This window comes from Echiichthys vipera (assembly GCF_963691815.1).
Source record: "Echiichthys vipera genome assembly, chromosome: 4".
In the NCBI taxonomy this organism is placed as follows: Eukaryota; Metazoa; Chordata; class Actinopteri; order Perciformes; family Trachinidae; genus Echiichthys; species Echiichthys vipera.
In genome coordinates, this window is record NC_139829.1 from 35,563,421 (window position 1) to 35,580,920 (window position 17,500).

At 49.3% G+C, this 17,500-nt stretch overlaps 2 protein-coding genes across 2 annotated transcripts in view; both read right to left on the reverse strand.

Annotated features, from left to right (window-relative positions):
- The window catches only part of snapc4 (small nuclear RNA activating complex, polypeptide 4), a 24,382-nt gene extending 10,446 nt beyond the window's left edge, over positions 1-13,936 (reverse strand). Inside the window, 14 exon segments of the mRNA XM_083913045.1 lie at positions 200-306; positions 1,703-1,853; positions 2,366-2,530; positions 3,098-3,170; positions 3,244-3,345; positions 5,023-5,104; positions 6,416-6,500; positions 6,652-6,792; positions 10,083-10,205; positions 10,997-11,034; positions 11,457-11,553; positions 12,292-12,329; positions 12,929-13,036; positions 13,909-13,936. Of these exon segments, the coding sequence (XP_083769171.1) occupies positions 200-306; positions 1,703-1,853; positions 2,366-2,530; positions 3,098-3,170; positions 3,244-3,345; positions 5,023-5,104; positions 6,416-6,500; positions 6,652-6,792; positions 10,083-10,205; positions 10,997-11,034; positions 11,457-11,553; positions 12,292-12,329; positions 12,929-13,034 (1,308 nt within the window). The 5' untranslated portion in view covers positions 13,035-13,036; positions 13,909-13,936.
- Positions 13,937-14,637: 701 nt separating this feature from the next.
- pomt1 (protein-O-mannosyltransferase 1) overlaps positions 14,638-17,500 on the reverse strand; it is a 20,156-nt gene continuing 17,293 nt past the window's right edge. Inside the window, exons 17-20 of the mRNA XM_083913030.1 lie at positions 16,852-16,965; positions 16,631-16,757; positions 16,087-16,264; positions 14,638-15,370 (exon numbers count right to left, since the gene is read on the reverse strand). Coding sequence (XP_083769156.1) covers positions 15,196-15,370; positions 16,087-16,264; positions 16,631-16,757; positions 16,852-16,965 — 594 coding nt within the window. The 3' untranslated portion in view covers positions 14,638-15,195. The remainder of the gene's footprint in view (positions 15,371-16,086; positions 16,265-16,630; positions 16,758-16,851; positions 16,966-17,500) is intronic.

Here is a 17,500-nt window from a genome sequence, read left to right on the forward strand (position 1 = left end):
ACCTGTGCTGAGGTGAGTGTTAAGCCCCGCCCCCTCTCTACCTGTCTGTGCTGAGGCCAATCTTAAGCCCCGCCCCCTCTCTACCTGTGCTGAGGTGAGTCTTAAGCCCCGCCCCTCTCTACCTGTCGTTGAGGTGAGTCTTAAGCCCCGCCCCTCTCTACCTGTGCTGAGGTGAGTGTTAAGCCCCGCCCCTCTCTACCTGGTCCTCCTCTTTGGTCCAGGGGCCTTTCTTCACACTCGGGTCCAGAACCTGGTTCCACCTGTAGATCAGCTGAGCCGGGTCACGGCCCTCCATGAAGTAACTCACTGAGAGACAGACAGGTGGAGAGACAGACAGGTGGAGAGACAGACAGGTGGAGAGAGAGACAGACAGGTGGAGAGAGAGACAGGTGGAGAGACGGACAGACAGGCAGACAGGTGGAGAGAGAGACAGACAGGTGGAGAGACAGGAAGAGAGACAGGTGGAGAGAGAGACAGACAGGTGGAGAGACAGACAGACAGGTGGAGAGAGAGACAGACAGGTGGAGAGAGAGACAGACAGGTGGAGAGAGAAACAGACAGGTGGAGAGACAGACAGACAGGTGGAGAGAGAGACAGACAGGTGGAGAGAGAGACAGACAGGTGGAGAGACAGACAGACAGGTGGAGAGAGAGACAGACAGGTGGAGAGAGAGACAGACAGGTGGAGAGACAGGAAGAGAGACAGGTGGAGAGAGAGACAGACAGGTGGAGAGACAGGAAGACAGACAGGTGGAGAGACGGACAGGCAGGTGGAGAGAGAGACAGACAGGTGGAGAGAGAGACAGACAGGTGGAGAGAGAGACAGGTGGAGAGAGAGACAGACAGGTGGGGAGACAGGAAGAGAGAGAAATCTTTAATATCACCGATACATTGATGTTACAGTGTGATGTCACGCTGTGATGTCACGCTGTGATGTCATGTGTGATGTTACGGTGTGATGTCACGTGTGATGTCACGGTGTGATGTCACGCTGTGACGTCACGGTGTGATGTTACGGTGTGACGTCACGGTGTGATGTCACGCTGTGATGTTACGGTGTGACGTCACAGTGTGATGTTACGTGTGACGTCACGGTGTGATGTCACAGTGTGATGTCACGGTGTGATGTCACGCTGTGATCTTACGGTGTGATGTCACGCTGTGATGTTACGTGTGATGTCACGCTGTGATGTCACAGTGTGATGTCACGGTGTGATGTCACGCTGTGATGTCACGCTGTGATGTCACGCTGTGATGTCACGCTGTGATGTCACGCTGTGATGTTACGTGTGATGTCACACTGTGATGTCACACTGTGATGTCACGCTGTGATGTCACGCTGTGATGTCACGCTGTGATGTTACGTGTGATGTCACACTGTGATGTCACACTGTGATGTCACGCTGTGATGTCACGCTGTGATGTCACGCTATGATGTCACGCTGTGATGTCACGCTGTGATGTCACGCTGTGATGTCACGCGGTGCTGTCACGCTGTGATGTCACGCTGTGATGTCACGCTGTGATGTCACGCTGTGATGTCACGCTGTGATGTCACGCTGTGATGTCACGCTGTGATGTCACGCTGTGATGTCACGCTGTGATGTCACACTGTGATGTCACGCTGTGAAGTCACGGTGTGATGTCACACTGTGATGTCACGCTGTGCTGTCACGCTGTGATGTCACGCTGTGATGTCATACTCTGCGTGTAGGGGATGAAGTTGCCGATCCTCATCCTCTCCACCAGCTCCCTCAGCTGATCGTCCTCAGTCTTGGTCCAGCTGCTGCGTTTCAACGAGGCCGACGCAAAACGCTGGAACGTCTGCAGACACATGAAGGCTGTCCTGCCCGTCTGAGAGACAGACAGGTACAGAGAGAGACAGACAGGTGGGAGAGAAAGACAGGTGAGGAGAGAGACAGGTGGGAGAGAGACAGACAGGTGAGGAGAGAGACAGACAGGTGAGAGAGAGACAGGTGAGAGGAGAGAGACAGACAGGTGAGGAGAGAGAGACAGGTGAGAGAGAGAGACAGACAGGTGGGAGAGAGACAGACAGGTGAGGAGAGAGACAGGTGGGAGAGGGACAGACAGGTGGGAGAGAGACAGACAGGTGAGGAGAGAGACAGACAGGTGGGAGAGAGACAGACAGGTGGGAGAGAAAGACAGGTGAGGAGAGAGACAGGTGGGAGAGGGACAGACAGGTGGGAGAGAGACAGACAGGTGAGGAGAGAGACAGACAGGTGGGAGAGAGAGACAGGTGAGGAGAGAGAGACAGGTGAGAGAGACGGGTGAGGAGAGAGACAGGTGAGAGACAGACAGATGAGGACAGACAGGAGGACAGACAGACAGGTGGGGCCCGGTCTCACCCCCAGCTCCGTGGCGATGCTGTCCCAGCGTCTCTCTCCGTGTCTCCGGCTCACGTCCTTCAGCTGCTGCACCTCCTCCTGACTCCACCCACTCTTCCTCACGCACGGGTGCAGGAAGTTCTGCCAGAACCTCCGGATGTCCTCGGCATCCCGGGTCCCCTCGAACTGAGGCAGACAGACAGGTGAGAGACAGACAGGTGAGAGACAGACAGGCAGGTGAGAGACAGGCAGGTGAGAGACAGACAGGTGAGAGACAGACAGACAGACAGGTGAGAGACAGACAGGTGAGAGACAGGCAGGTGAGAGAGAGACAGGTGAGAGACAGACAGGTGAGAGACAGACAGGTGAGAGAGAGACAGGTGAGGGGCAGACAGGTGAGAGACAGATAGGTGAGAGAGAGACAGGTGAGAGACAGACAGGTGAGAGAGAGACAGGTGAGAGGCAGACCGACAGGTGAGAGACAGACAGGTGAGAGACAGACAGGTGAGAGACAGACAGACAGGTGAGAGACAGACAGACAGGTGAGAGACAGACAGACAGGTGAGAGAGAGACAGACAGACAGGTGAGAGACAGACAGGTGAGAGGCAGACAGGTGAGAGACAGACAGACAGGTGAGAGACAGACAGATAGGTGAGAGACAGACAGGTGAGAGACAGACAGGCAGGTGAGAGACAGACAGACAGGTGAGAGACAGACAGTCTGTCCTCTCATTGGCTGATTGTCGGACTCACATCGATGTTGGAGATTTTGGGCCAATCGTGTTCATCGTAGCGATCACCGATCAGCTCCTCCTCCTTCCTCCCTCTGACCAATCAGAGACAGGCGTCACACACACATGATCTAGGAGCAGGTCACCTGACACATGAGACGGGCGTACCTGAGCAGGTCGATCTCTCTCTCCAGACTGTCTGTCTGCTCCCTGAGCTGCTGCCTGTCTGTCTCTGCTGCTGCAGACAGCTTCTGAGTCAGGTAGTCCAACCTGAGAGTGAGACAGGTGCAGAGAGTGAGACAGGTACAGAGAGAGAGAGAGAGACAGGTGCAGAGAGAGAGAGACAGGTACAGAGAGAGAGAGAGACAGGTGCAGAGAGAGAGACAGGTACAGAGAGTGAGACAGGTACAGAGGGTGAGACAGGTACAGAGAGTGAGACAGGTACAGAGAGTGAGACAGGTACAGAGGGTGAGACAGGTACAGAGAGAGAGACAGGTGCAGAGAGAGAGAGACAGGTACAGAGAGTGAGAGACAGGTGCAGAGAGAGAGACGGGTACAGAGAGAGAGACAGGTACAGAGACAGGTACAGAGAGAGAGACAGGTACAGAGACAGGTACAGAGAGAGAGACAGGTACAGAGAGTGAGACAGGTACAGAGAGAGAGACAGGTACAGAGAGTGAGACAGGTACAGAGAGAGAGAGAGGGGTACAGAGAGAGCGACAGGTACAGAGAGAGAGAGAGACAGGTGCAGAGAGAGAGACAGGTACAGAGAGTGAGACAGGTGCAGAGAGAGAGAGAGACAGGTGCAGAGAGTGAGACAGGTGCAGAGAGACAGACGGGTACAGAGAGACAGGTACAGAGAGAGAGACAGGTGCAGAGAGAGAGACAGGTGCAGAGAGAGAGAGACAGGTGCAGACAGAGAGACAGGTGCAGAGAGAGAGAGACAGGTGCAGAGAGAGAGAGACAGGTGCAGACAGAGAGACAGGTGCAGAGAGAGAGAGACAGGTGCAGACAGAGAGACAGGTGCAGAGAGAGAGAGACAGGTGCAGAGAGAGAGAGACAGGTGCAGAGAGAGAGAGACAGGTGCAGAGAGAGAGAGACAGGTGCAGAGAGAGAGACAGGTGCAGAGAGAGAGAGACAGGTGCAGAGAGAGAGAGACAGGTGCAGAGAGAGAGACAGGTGCAGAGAGAGAGAGACAGGTACAGAGAGAGAGAGACAGGTGCAGAGAGAGAGAGACAGGTGCAGAGAGAGAGACAGGTACAGAGAGAGAGAGACAGGTGCAGAGAGAGAGAGACAGGTGCAGAGAGAGAGACAGGTACAGAGAGAGAGAGACAGGTGCAGAGAGAGAGAGACAGGTGCAGAGAGAGAGAGACAGGTGCAGAGAGAGAGAGACAGGTGCAGAGAGAGAGAGACAGGTGCAGAGAGAGAGAGACAGGTGCAGAGAGAGAGACAGGTACAGAGAGAGAGAGACAGGTGCAGAGAGAGAGAGACAGGTGCAGAGAGAGAGACAGGTACAAATACTACTAAGTGGTTGCTATGGTTACACATGGTGATGATGGTAAGTGGTTGCTATGGTTACACATGGTGATGGTGATACTAAGTGGTTGCTATGGTTACACACGGTGATGATGGTAAGTGGTTGCTATGGTTACACATGGGGATGATGGTAAGTGGTTGCTATGGTTACACATGATGATGATGATACTAAGTGGTTGCTATGGTTACACATGATGATGATGATACTAAGTGGTTGCTATGGTTACACATGGGGATGATGGTAAGTGGTTGCTATGGTTACACATGGTGATGATGATACTAAGTGGTTGCTATGGTTACACATGATGATGATGATGATACTAAGTGGTTGCTATGGTTACACATGGTGATGATGGTAAGTGGTTGCTATGGTTACACATGGTGATGATGGTAGGCGGTTGCTATGGTTACCTGGAGAGCTTGGGCTGGATCAGTCTCCTCAGACTGTCTCTGCAGATGGAGTGGATCAGAAGAGTCTTCTGCCAACTCTCCCCTGGAGACAGACAGGTGAGAGACAGACAGGTGAGAGGCAGACAGGTGAGAGAGAGACAGGTGAGAGACAGACAGGTGAGGACAGACAGGTGACAGACAGACAGGTGAGAGACAGACAGGTGACAGACAGACAGGTGAGAGAGAGACAGGTGAGAGAGAGACAGACAGGTGAGAGAGAGACAGGTGAGAGAGAGACAGGTGAGAGACAGACAGGTGAGAGACAGACAGGTGAGAGACAGACAGGTGAGAGACAGACAGGTGAGAGACAGACAGGTGAGAGGCAGACAGGTGAGAGAGAGACAGGTGAGAGAGAGACATACAGGTGAGAGAGAGACAGGTGAGAGAGAGACAGGTGAGAGGCAGACAGGTGAGAGACAGACAGGTGAGAGACAGACAGGTGAGAGACAGACAGGTGAGAGAGAGACAGGTGAGAGGCAGACAGGTGAGAGAGAGACAGGTGAGAGAGAGACAGGTGAGAGACAGACAGGTGAGAGACAGACAGGTGAGAGGCAGACAGGTGAGAGACAGACAGGTGAGAGACAGACAGACAGGTGAGAGAGAGACAGGTGAGAGACAGAAGGGTGAGAGACAGACAGGTGAGAGAGAGACAGGTGAGAGACAGACAGGTGAGAGACAGACAGGTGAGAGGCAGACAGGTGAGAGACAGACAGGTGAGAGACAGACAGGTGAGAGAGGGACAGACAGGTGAGAGAGAGACAGGTGAGAGACAGACAGGTGAGAGACAGACAGGTGAGAGAGAGACAGGTGAGAGGCAGACAGGTGAGAGACAGACAGGTGAGAGGCAGACAGGTGAGAGAGAGACAGGTGAGAGGGAGACAGGTGAGAGAGAGACAGGCAGGTGAGAGACAGACAGGTGAGAGGCAGACAGGTGAGAGAGAGACAGGTGAGAGGCAGACAGGTGAGAGGCAGACAGGTGAGAGAGAGACAGGTGAGAGAGAGACAGGTGAGAGAGAGACAGACAGGTGAGAGAGAGACAGGTGAGAGAGAGACAGGTGAGAGACAGACAGGTGAGAGAGAGACAGGTGAGAGAGAGACAGGCAGGTGAGAGACAGACAGGTGAGAGACAGACAGGTGAGAGACAGACAGGTGAGAGAGAGACAGACAGGTGAGAGACAGACAGGTGAGAGAGAGACAGGTGAGAGACAGACAGGTGACAGACAGACAGGTGACAGACAGACAGGTGAGAGGGAGACAGGTGAGAGGCAGACAGGTGAGAGGGAGACAGGTGAGATGGAGACAGGTGAGAGACAGACAGGTGACAGACAGACAGGTGAGATGAACTTCTTCTTACATCGTTTCACTTTCAGTTTCTTGTCGTCAAGACAACCAGTCATCCTGCCGACCTTCTCCTTGGCCTCCTGATTGGCCGGAGGACCCTGGGAACACAAACACAGCGTCTCATTGGTCTGTCTGTCTGCCTGCCTGTCTGTCTGTCTGCCTGTCTGCCTGCCTGCCTGTCTGCCTGCCTGCCTGCCTGTCTGTCTGCCTGCCTGTCTGTCTGCCTGCCTGTCTGCCTGTCTGTCTCACCAGTCCGGTCAGCTTGTCCTTGAAGTAGGGTTTGAGGAAGCGTCCCATGTACATGTGGGCGGGCTGCTGACAGGACGAGGGGGCGGGCTGCTCCCTGGACGGCTCTCTGATTGGTCCAGACAGATGTGACATCAGCTCCTTCTGCAGAGACAATCAACCAATCACAAGAAACCACAGACGGGGAGTGTCCTCTAGGAGCATAAACGTGTGCTAAAGTGTCCTCTAGGAGCATAAACGTGTGCTAAAGTGTCCTCTAGGAGCATAAACATGTGCTAAAGTGTCCTCTAGGAGCCTAAACGTGTGTTAAAGTGTCCTCTAGGAGCATAAACGTGTGCTAAAGTGTCCTCTAGGAGCCTAAACGTGTGTTAAAGTGTCCTCTAGGAGCATAAACGTGTGCTAAAGTGTCCTCTAGGAGCATAAACGTGTGTTAAAGTGTCCTCTAGGAGCATAAACGTGTGTTAAAGTGTCCTCTAGGAGCATAAACGTGTGTTAAAGTGTCCTCTAGGAGCATAAACGTGTGCTAAAGTGTCCTCTAGGAGCATAAACGTGTGCTAAAGTGTCCTCTAGGAGCATAAACGTGTGTTAAAGTGTCCTCTAGGAGCATAAACGTGTGTTAAAGTGTCCTCTAGGAGCATAAACGTGTGCTAAAGTGTCCTCTAGGAGCATAAACGTGTGTTAAAGTGTCCTCTAGGAGCATAAACGTGTGTTAAAGTGTCCTCTAGGAGCATAAACGTGTGTTAAAGTGTCCTCTAGGAGCATAAACCTGTGTTAAAGTGTCCTCTAGGAGCATAAACGTGTGCTAAAGTGTTCTCTAGGAGCATAAACGTGTGTTAAAGTGTTCTCTAGGAGCATAAACGTGTGCTAAAGTGTCCTCTAGGAGCATAAACGTGTGCTAAAGTGTCCTCTAGGAGCATAAACGTGTGTTAAAGTGTCCTCTAGGAGCATAAACGTGTGCTAAAGTGTCCTCTAGGAGCATAAAGGTGTGCTAAAGTGTCCTCTAGGAGCATAAACGTGTGTTAAAGTGTCCTCTAGGAGCATAAACGTGTGCTAAAGTGTCCTCTAGGAGCATAAACGTGTGCTAAAGTGTCCTCTAGGAGCATAAACGTGTGTTAAAGTGTCCTCTAGGAGCATAAACGTGTGTTAAAGTGTCCTCTAGGAGCATAAACGTGTGTTAAAGTGTCCTCTAGGAGCATAAACGTGTGTTAAAGTGTCCTCTAGGAGCATAAACGTGTGTTAAAGTGTCCTCTAGGAGCATAAACGTGTGCTAAAGTGTCCTCTAGGAGCATAAACGTGTGTTAAAGTGTCCTCTAGGAGCATAAACGTGTGCTAAAGTGTCCTCTAGGAGCATAAACGTGTGCTAAAGTGTCCTCTAGGAGCATAAACGTGTGTTAAAGTGTCCTCTAGGAGCATAAACGTGTGTTAAAGTGTCCTCTAGGAGCATAAACGTGTGTTAAAGTGTCCTCTAGGAGCATAAACGTGTGTTAAAGTGTCCTCTAGGAGCATAAACGTGTGCTAAAGTGTCCTCTAGGAGCATAAACGTGTGTTAAAGTGTCCTCTAGGAGCATAAACGTGTGCTAAAGTGTCCTCTAGGAGCATAAACGTGTGTTAAAGTGTCCTCTAGGAGCATAAACGTGTGCTAAAGTGTCCTCTAGGAGCATAAACGTGTGTTAAAGTGTCCTCTAGGAGCATAAACGTGTGCTAAAGTGTCCTCTAGGAACATAAACGTGTGTTAAAGTGTCCTCTAGGAGCATAAACGTGTGTTAAAGTGTCCTCTAGGTGCATAAACGTGTGCTAAAGTGTCCTCTAGGAGCATAAATGTGTGTTAAAGTGTCCTCTAGGAGCATAAACGTGTGTTAAAGTGTCCTCTAGGAGCATAAACGTGTGCTAAAGTGTCCTCTAGGAGCATAAACGTGTGCTAAAGTGTCCTCTAGGAGCATAAACGTGTGTTAAAGTGTCCTCTAGGAGCATAAACGTGTGTTAAAGTGTCCTCTAGGAGCATAAACGTGTGTTAAAGTGTCCTCTAGGAGCATAAACGTGTGCTAAAGTGTCCTCTAGGAGCATAAACGTGTGTTAAAGTGTCCTCTAGGAGCATAAACGTGTGCTAAAGTGTCCTCTAGGAGCATAAACGTGTGTTAAAGTGTCCTCTAGGAGCATAAACGTGTGCTAAAGTGTCCTCTAGGAGCATAAACGTGTGTTAAAGTGTCCTCTAGGAGCATAAACGTGTGCTAAAGTGTCCTCTAGGAACATAAACGTGTGTTAAAGTGTCCTCTAGGAGCATAAACGTGTGTTAAAGTGTCCTCTAGGTGCATAAACGTGTGCTAAAGTGTCCTCTAGGAGCATAAATGTTTGTTAAAGTGTCCTCTAGGAGCATAAACGTGTGTTAAAGTGTCCTCTAGGAGCATAAACGTGTGCTAAAGTGTCCTCTAGGAGCATAAACGTGTGCTAAAGTGTCCTCTAGGAGCATAAACGTGTGTTAAAGTGTCCTCTAGGAGCATAAACGTGTGTTAAAGTGTCCTCTAGGAGCATAAACGTGTGTTAAAGTGTCCTCTAGGAGCATAAACGTGTGCTAAAGTGTCCTCTAGGAGCATAAACGTGTGTTAAAGTGTCCTCTAGGAGCATAAACGTGTGCTAAAGTGTCCTCTAGGAGCATAAACGTGTGTTAAAGTGTCCTCTAGGAGCATAAACGTGTGCTAAAGTGTCCTCTAGGAGCATAAACGTGTGTTAAAGTGTCCTCTAGGAGCATAAACGTGTGTTAAAGTGTCCTCTAGGAGCATAAACGTGTGCTAAAGTGTCCTCTAGGAGCCTAAACGTGTGTTAAAGTGTCCTCTAGGAGCATAAACGTGTGTTAAAGTGTCCTCTAGGAGCATAAACGTGTGTTAAAGTGTCCTCTAGGAGCATAAACGTGTGTTAAAGTGTCCTCTAGGAGCATAAATGTGTGCTAAAGTGTCCTCTAGGAGCATAAACGTGTGTTAAAGTGTCCTCTAGGAGCCTAAACGTGTGTTAAAGTGTCCTCTAGGAGCATAAACGTGTGCTAAAGTGTCCTCTAGGAGCATAAACGTGTGTTAAAGTGTCCTCTAGGAGCATAAACGTGTGTTAAAGTGTCCTCTAGGAGCATAAACGTGTGTTAAAGTGTCCTCTAGGAGCATAAACGTGTGTTAAAGTGTCCTCTAGGAGCATAAACGTGTGTTAAAGTGTCCTCTAGGAGCATAAACGTGTGTTAAAGTGTCCTCTAGGAGCATAAACGTGTGTTAAAGTGTCCTCTAGGAGCATAAACGTGTTAAAGTGTCCTCTAGGAGCATAAATGTGTGCTAAAGTGTCCTCTAGGAGCATAAACATGTGCTAAAGTGTCCTCTAGGAGCATAAACGTGTGTTAAAGTGTCCCCTGCTGGACTTCTTTTTTGTTGTTGAGTCCTGGTCTGTGGTGGACTCACCTGCTGCCTGTGGTTGTGGCTCAGCAGAGTCTCCAGCTGCTCCAGCGTCTCCTTGACCACCTGCTGGTAGACCAGGTTCATCTGAAGACACGAGTCCACCGAGGGAGACAGGTCCAGGTCACTCTGCACACAGACAGGCAGGAGAGAGACAGACAGGCAGGAGAGAGACAGACAGGTGAGAGGAGAGAGAGACAGGTGAGAGACAGGCAGGAGAGACAGGCAGGCAGGAGAGAGGAGAGAGAGACAGGTGAGAGACAGACAGGCAGTTAGCATTACTCCTCGTCCCTGCTCTCTCTCTCAGAGTCTTGTATGTTTGCTGTAGTGTGCTGGGGCAGCAGACTCAATGAACTGATCAGAAAGGCCAGTGACAGTGTGGGGGTGGAGCTGGACACCTTGGCTGCAGTGTCAGACAGGAGGATGCTGTGGAAGGTGCGGGCGATGCTGCAGCGTGGCTCTCACCCTCTCCACAACACTCTGGCTGAACTGAGGAGCACCTTCAGCCACAGACTGATGCTCCTGAATGCACCACTGAGCGCCACAGGAGGTCATTCTTACCTGTGGTCATTAAACTCTTTAATTACCGGACTCTTGACACTTCAAAACAAAACAAAACAAAATATAAATATCTGTTCTCACTTCATTTCAGTTGCCATAACAACCTAATTGTACAGTGTATATATCTCAGATTGTATTTTCACACCCACTTCAGATTGTTTACTTGATTGTTTATTATTTATTTGTTCTGTATTTTATTGGCTATTTATTAGCTACTTTAGATTTATCTTAATTGTATTTTATTTGAGTCTTTACTTTATTTTATTTCTACTTTATTCATCTTTATGGCTTGTTTCTACTGTGCACGGAGCACACACACACACACACACACACACACACACACACACACACACACACACCTCCTCACTGCTGCTGTCGTCGTCGTCGTCGTCGTCATCTGAAGAGAGACAGAGGAAGAGATGAGTCATGTGACAGACAGACAGACAGACAGACATGCAGACACACACACACACAGGCAGACAGACAGGCAGACAGACAGGCAGACAGACAGACAGGCAGACAGACAGACAGGCAGACAGACAGGCAGACAGACATGCAGACAGACAGACAGACAGACACACAGACAGACAGACAGACAGACAGACAGACAGACAGACAGACAGACATGCAGACAGACAGACAGACAGACAGGCAGACAGACAGACAGACAGGCACACAGACAGACAGACAGACAGACAGACAGACAGACAGGCACACAGACAGACAGACAGACAGACATGCAGACAGACAGACAGACAGGCACACAGACAGACAGACAGACAGACAGACAGACAGACAGACAGACAGACAGACAGGTACCTGACACGCGGGCTGGACTCTGGGGTCCCAGCACGTCCTCCAGGCTCTGGATCTCCTTCTGGATCTGGTCTCTCTGAGCCAACAGCTCTGCTGCACACTGAACACACCACCGCGTTAGCTGCCTGCTTATGCTAAGCTAATGATAGCTGCCTGCTTATGCTAAGCTAATGATAGCTGTCTGCTTCTGCTAAGCTAATGATAGCCGCCTGCTTATGCTAATGTTAGCTGTCTGCTTCTGCTAAGCTAATGATAGCTGCCTGCTTAAGCTAATGTTAGCTGCCTGCTTCTGCTAAGCTAATGATAGCCGCCTGCTTATGCTAATGTTAGCTGTCTGCTTCTGCTAAGCTAATGATAGCCGCCTGCTTATGCTAATGTTAGCTGCCTGCTTCTGCTAAGCTAATGATAGCCGCCTGCTTATGCTAAGCTCTTGTTAGCTGCCTGCTTATGCTAAGCTAATGATAGCTGCCTGCTTATGCTAAGCTAATGTTAGCTGTCTGCTTCTGCTAAGTTAATGTTAGCTGTCTGCTTCTGCTAAGCTAATGTTAGCTGTCTGCTTCTGCTAAGCTAATGTTAGCTGTCTGCTTCTGCTAAGCTAATGATAGCTGTCTGCTTCTGCTAAGCTAATGTTAGCTGCCTGCTTCTGCTAAGCTAATGTTAGCTGTCTGCTTCTGCTAAGCTAATGATAGCTGCCTGCTTATGCTAAGCTAATGTTAGCTTCCCTCTTTATGCTAAGCCAATGTTAGCTTCCTGCTTGTGCTAAGCTAATGATAGCTGCCTGCTTATGCTAAGCTAATGATAGCTGCCTGCTGTATAATAATAATAATGAAAGTGTCACCTGAGTGGCCTCCTCAGAGTCTCCATCTGATCCATCATCTGAGGACAAGAACAGACGGACAGGTGAGAGACAGACAGGTGAGGGACAGACAGACAGGTGAGAGACAGACAGACAGGTGAGAGAGACAGACAGGTGAGAGACAGACAGGTGAGAGACAGACAGACAGGTGAGAGAGAAAGACAGGTGAGAGAGACAGACAGACAGGTGAGAGACAGACAGACAGGTGAGAGAGAAAGACAGGTGAGAGAGACAGGCAGACAGGTGAGAGACAGACAGACAGGTGAGAGAGACAGACAGGTGAGAGACAGACAGGTGAGGGACAGACAGACAGGTGAGAGAGAAAGACAGGTGAGAGAGACAGACAGACAGGTGAGAGACAGACAGACAGGTGAGAGACAGACAGACAGGTGAGAGACAGACAGACAGGTGAGAGACAGACAGGTGAGAGAGAGACAGACAGGTGAGAGAGAAAGACAGGTGAGAGAGACAGACAGGTGAGAGACAGACAGACAGGTGAGACAGACAGACAGGTGAGACAGACAGACAGGAGAGAGACAGACAGACAGGTGAGAGACAGACAGACAGGTGGGACAGGTTAGAGACAGACAGGTGAGACAGGTGGGAGACGGACAGGTACCTGTCTCACTGCTCAGCAGCTCCAGCTCAGTGTGTGTTGCAGACAGACTCTGTTCCAGCTCCTCCACCTGTTTCTGGATCCTGTCTCTCTCTGCTGCTAGAGACATGACTACACACACACACACACACACACACACACACACACACACACACACACACACACACACACACACACACACAGAGACACACACACACACACACACAGAGACACACACACACACACACACACACACACACACACACACACACACACACACACACACACACACACACAGAGACACACACACACACACACACACACACACACACACACACACAGAGACACACACACACACACACACAGAGACACACACACACACACACACACACACACACACACACAGACACACACACACAGACACACACACACACACACACACACAGAGACAGACACACACACACACACACACACACACACACAGAGACACACACAGAGACACACACACACACAGAGACAGACACACACACACACACACACACACACACACAGAGAGACACACACACACAGACACACACACACACACACACACACAGACACACACACACACACACACACACAGAGACACACACACACACACACACACAGAGAGAGACACACACACACACACAGAGACACACACACACACAGAGACACACACACACACACACACACACACACACAGAGACACACACACACACACACAGAGACACACACACACACACACACACACACACACACACACACACACACACACACACACACACACACACACACACACACACACACACACACACACACACACACACACACCTTTTATTTTTATTTACTGACACAAACAAAAACAACAACAACGTCATCATCATCATCAGTGCAGACACCGGAAGTGGCTGAGCATCAGTCAGACTGTGATGCTAATGTAGCAGCTAGCTTAAACCTTCAGGAGCGCTCAGACTCTTTCTGACCTTCACCGGCTTCCGTCTCGCGTCCTCCTCCCGCGCGCCCTCACTGAAGTGTCCTCGTGCCCTTTTTCTGTCTTTATTCCGTCTTTTCTGTCCGTCTGCACGCGCCGCGGAGCTCCAATCAACGCGGCGCTGTCGTTAACATATTACCCATCAGGCTGTGCGGCGGGACCGCGGCTCCCGCTTCACACGGACTTCCGGTGTCAGTGTGTCGCGTAAACACTTTAAAAACGATGACTCATGTTTGTTTGTTTGTGTGACACGCGCTGTTTACACTTTAAGAGACAAACAAACAAAACCATACAAAACAAACGACGACGCGTCCGCGCTGTTTTCTCCCCCAGCGTCACTTCCGGTCCGTCAGCTGTTTGGTTCCGCCGGAACTTTTTATTTTTATTACAAAATCATCTTTAAAAACAATAAAAAGACTTAAATCAATTATAAATATCTGTGACTTTGATGTTTTTGTGCTTTTAATAAATAAAATAAAACAGTGACGTCATTAAATGGAGCAGAAATAACAAAAAATGAATAATATAAAAATAAATGTAGAATAATTTTGATTAAAATGAAAAGAACATGAAAACTTTTGTTCATATTAGTTGATTTATTTACAAACCTTTGTATTAAATCCATTATTTTATTTACTTTACTATTTAATTTCACTTATTTATTATTATTTATTCTTTTTAAATGTTTTTATTTTTGCATTTATATTTATTTTAAATGTCTTTTCATTATTTTTATTGTTATTTAATCATGAATTTCTCCTCCATGAGTCACTTTGATCCACAGAAGAAATATTAGCTGGATCAGGTCCTGGATCAGGTTCTGGTTCAGGTCCTGGATCAGGCCCTGGTTCAGGTCCTGGTTCAGACGTGACACTCAGCTTCAAAATAAAGCACTGTTTAACATTTCAAAATAAAAGTACAAATATTTTTATTTTTATTTCAGTTTTCTTTTTCGTCTCAGAACAAAAAACAGGATGATGTCACACTTTAATCCTGTCGCCATGGTTACAGAGACACACACACACACGCGCACACACACACACACACACACACACACACACACACACACACACACACACACACACACACACACACACACACACACACACACACACACACACACACACACACACACACACACACACACACACCTGCACTAACAGGAAGTGATGCACGTGCACTGCATTCTGGGAGAATAAGGGGAATGAAGCTCCTCACACACGCTTCACTCCAGGACCTGATCCAGGACCTGATCCAGGACCCGGTCCAGGACCCGGGTCTAGCGGCGGCGGTACAGGATGTCCCAGGACTCCCTCCACTTGAGCGCTTGCAGCTGATTGGCCGAGAGCTCGGGGCGTCCGTAGGTCAGAGGGCAGAAGGTTCGATACGACGAGAAGACGCCGAAGAAGAGGAGAGACACACACACACACAGGACACGCCGCTGTGTGTGTGTGCTGCAGACACACACACACACACACACACACACACACACACACACACACACACACACACACAAACACACACACACAAATGACAAAAACGTTATTATTTTAAGAAATTACTGATGACGACAGAAAAACAGCAGAAACAAGCAATGTGTGTGTGTGTGTGTGTACCTCAGCAGGTATGTGTGTGTGTGTGTGTGTGTGTACCTCAGCAGGTGTGTGTGTGTGTGTGTGTGTGTACCTCAGCAGGTATGTGTGTGTGTGTGTGTACCTCAGCAGGTGTGTGTGTGTGTGTGTGTGTACCTAAGCAGGTGTGTTAGTGTGTGTGTGTGTACCTCAGCAGGTGTGTGTGTGTGTGTGTGTACCTAAGCAGGTGTGTTAGTGTGTGTGTGTACCTCAGCAGGTGTGTGTGTGTGTGTGTGTGTACCTAAGCAGGTGTGTTAGTGTGTGTGTGTCTACCTCAGCAGGTGTGTGTGTGTGTGTGTGTGTGTGTGTGTGTGTGTGTACCTAAGCAGGTGTGTTAGTGTGTGTGTGTGTACCTCAGCAGGTGTGTGTGTGTGTGTGTGTGTGTGTGTGTGTACCTCAGCAGGTGTGTGTGTGTGTGTGTGTACCTCAGCAGGTGTGTGTGTGTGTACCTCAGCAGGTGTGTGTGTGTGTGCTCCAGCAGGTGTGTGTGTGTGTACCTCAGCAGGTGTGTGTGTGTGTGTGTGTGTGTGTGTGTGTACCTCAGCAGGTGTGTGTGTGTGTGCTCCAGCAGGGCGGGGCTCAGCAGGTGCAGGTAGCAGAGGGCGGGCAGGTAATGATACAGGAAGAGCGTCTTCTCCATCAGCAGGAAGGGGACCAGGTTCACCAACCAACCACCGACACACACACACCCCAGACACACAAACTGAGTCCACACAGCTGAGACACACACACACACACACACACACACACACACACACACACACACACACACACACACAGACACACACACACACACACACACACACACACACACAGACACACACACACACACACACACACAGACACACACACACACACACACACACACACACACACACACACACAGACACACAGACACACACACACACACACACACACACACACACACACACAGACACACACACACACACACACACACACACGTTAAACAGTGACAGAGCACCTGTGTTCAGACAGCAAACTGAACTACTTCCTGGTTTTAGGACACACGTTCATAAACACAGAGCTGTGTGTGTGTGTGTGTGTGTGTGTGTGTGTGTGTACCATCAGGGAGGTCTTTGAAGCCCCGCCTCCTCCTCAGCAGGTAGAAAGCAGCCAGCAGCTGATAGGCCAGCAGGCTGAGGTTGGCCACGCCCCACGACACCGGGTTACCAATCAGATGGATCTGAGCCTGAGAGGGACAGCCAATCACAGCTCAGCACAGGAGCAGGCGAGTGTGTGTGTGTGTGTGTGTGTGTGTGTGTGTGTGTGTGTGTGTGTCTTACGTTGGTGGAGGAGTGCAGCCAGTAAGCGATGTTGGTTTCCATGGTGATCCACTCCAGGGGGGCGGAGCTGTATTTGTGCTCAGAGTCTTCCTGTTTCACCGTCAGCATCTTCCACTGATGACATCACCACAACACATGACATCATCATGACATCATCACCACAACACATGATATCATCACAACACATGACATCATCATGACATCACCACAACACATGACATCATCATCACAACACATGACATCATCATCATCACAACACATGACATCATCACCACAACACATGACATCATCACCACAACACATGACATTATCATGACATCACCACAACACATGACATTATCATGACATCACCACAACACATGACATCATCATCACAACACATGACATCATCACCACAACACATGACATCATCATGACATCACCACAACACATGACATCATCATCACAACACATGACATCATCACCACAACACATGACATTATCATGACATCACCACAACACATGACATCATCATGACATCACCACAACACATGACATCATCATGACATCACCACAACGCATGACCTCATCATCACAACACATGACATCATCATCACAACACATGACATCATCACAACACATGACATCATCATCATCACAACACATGACA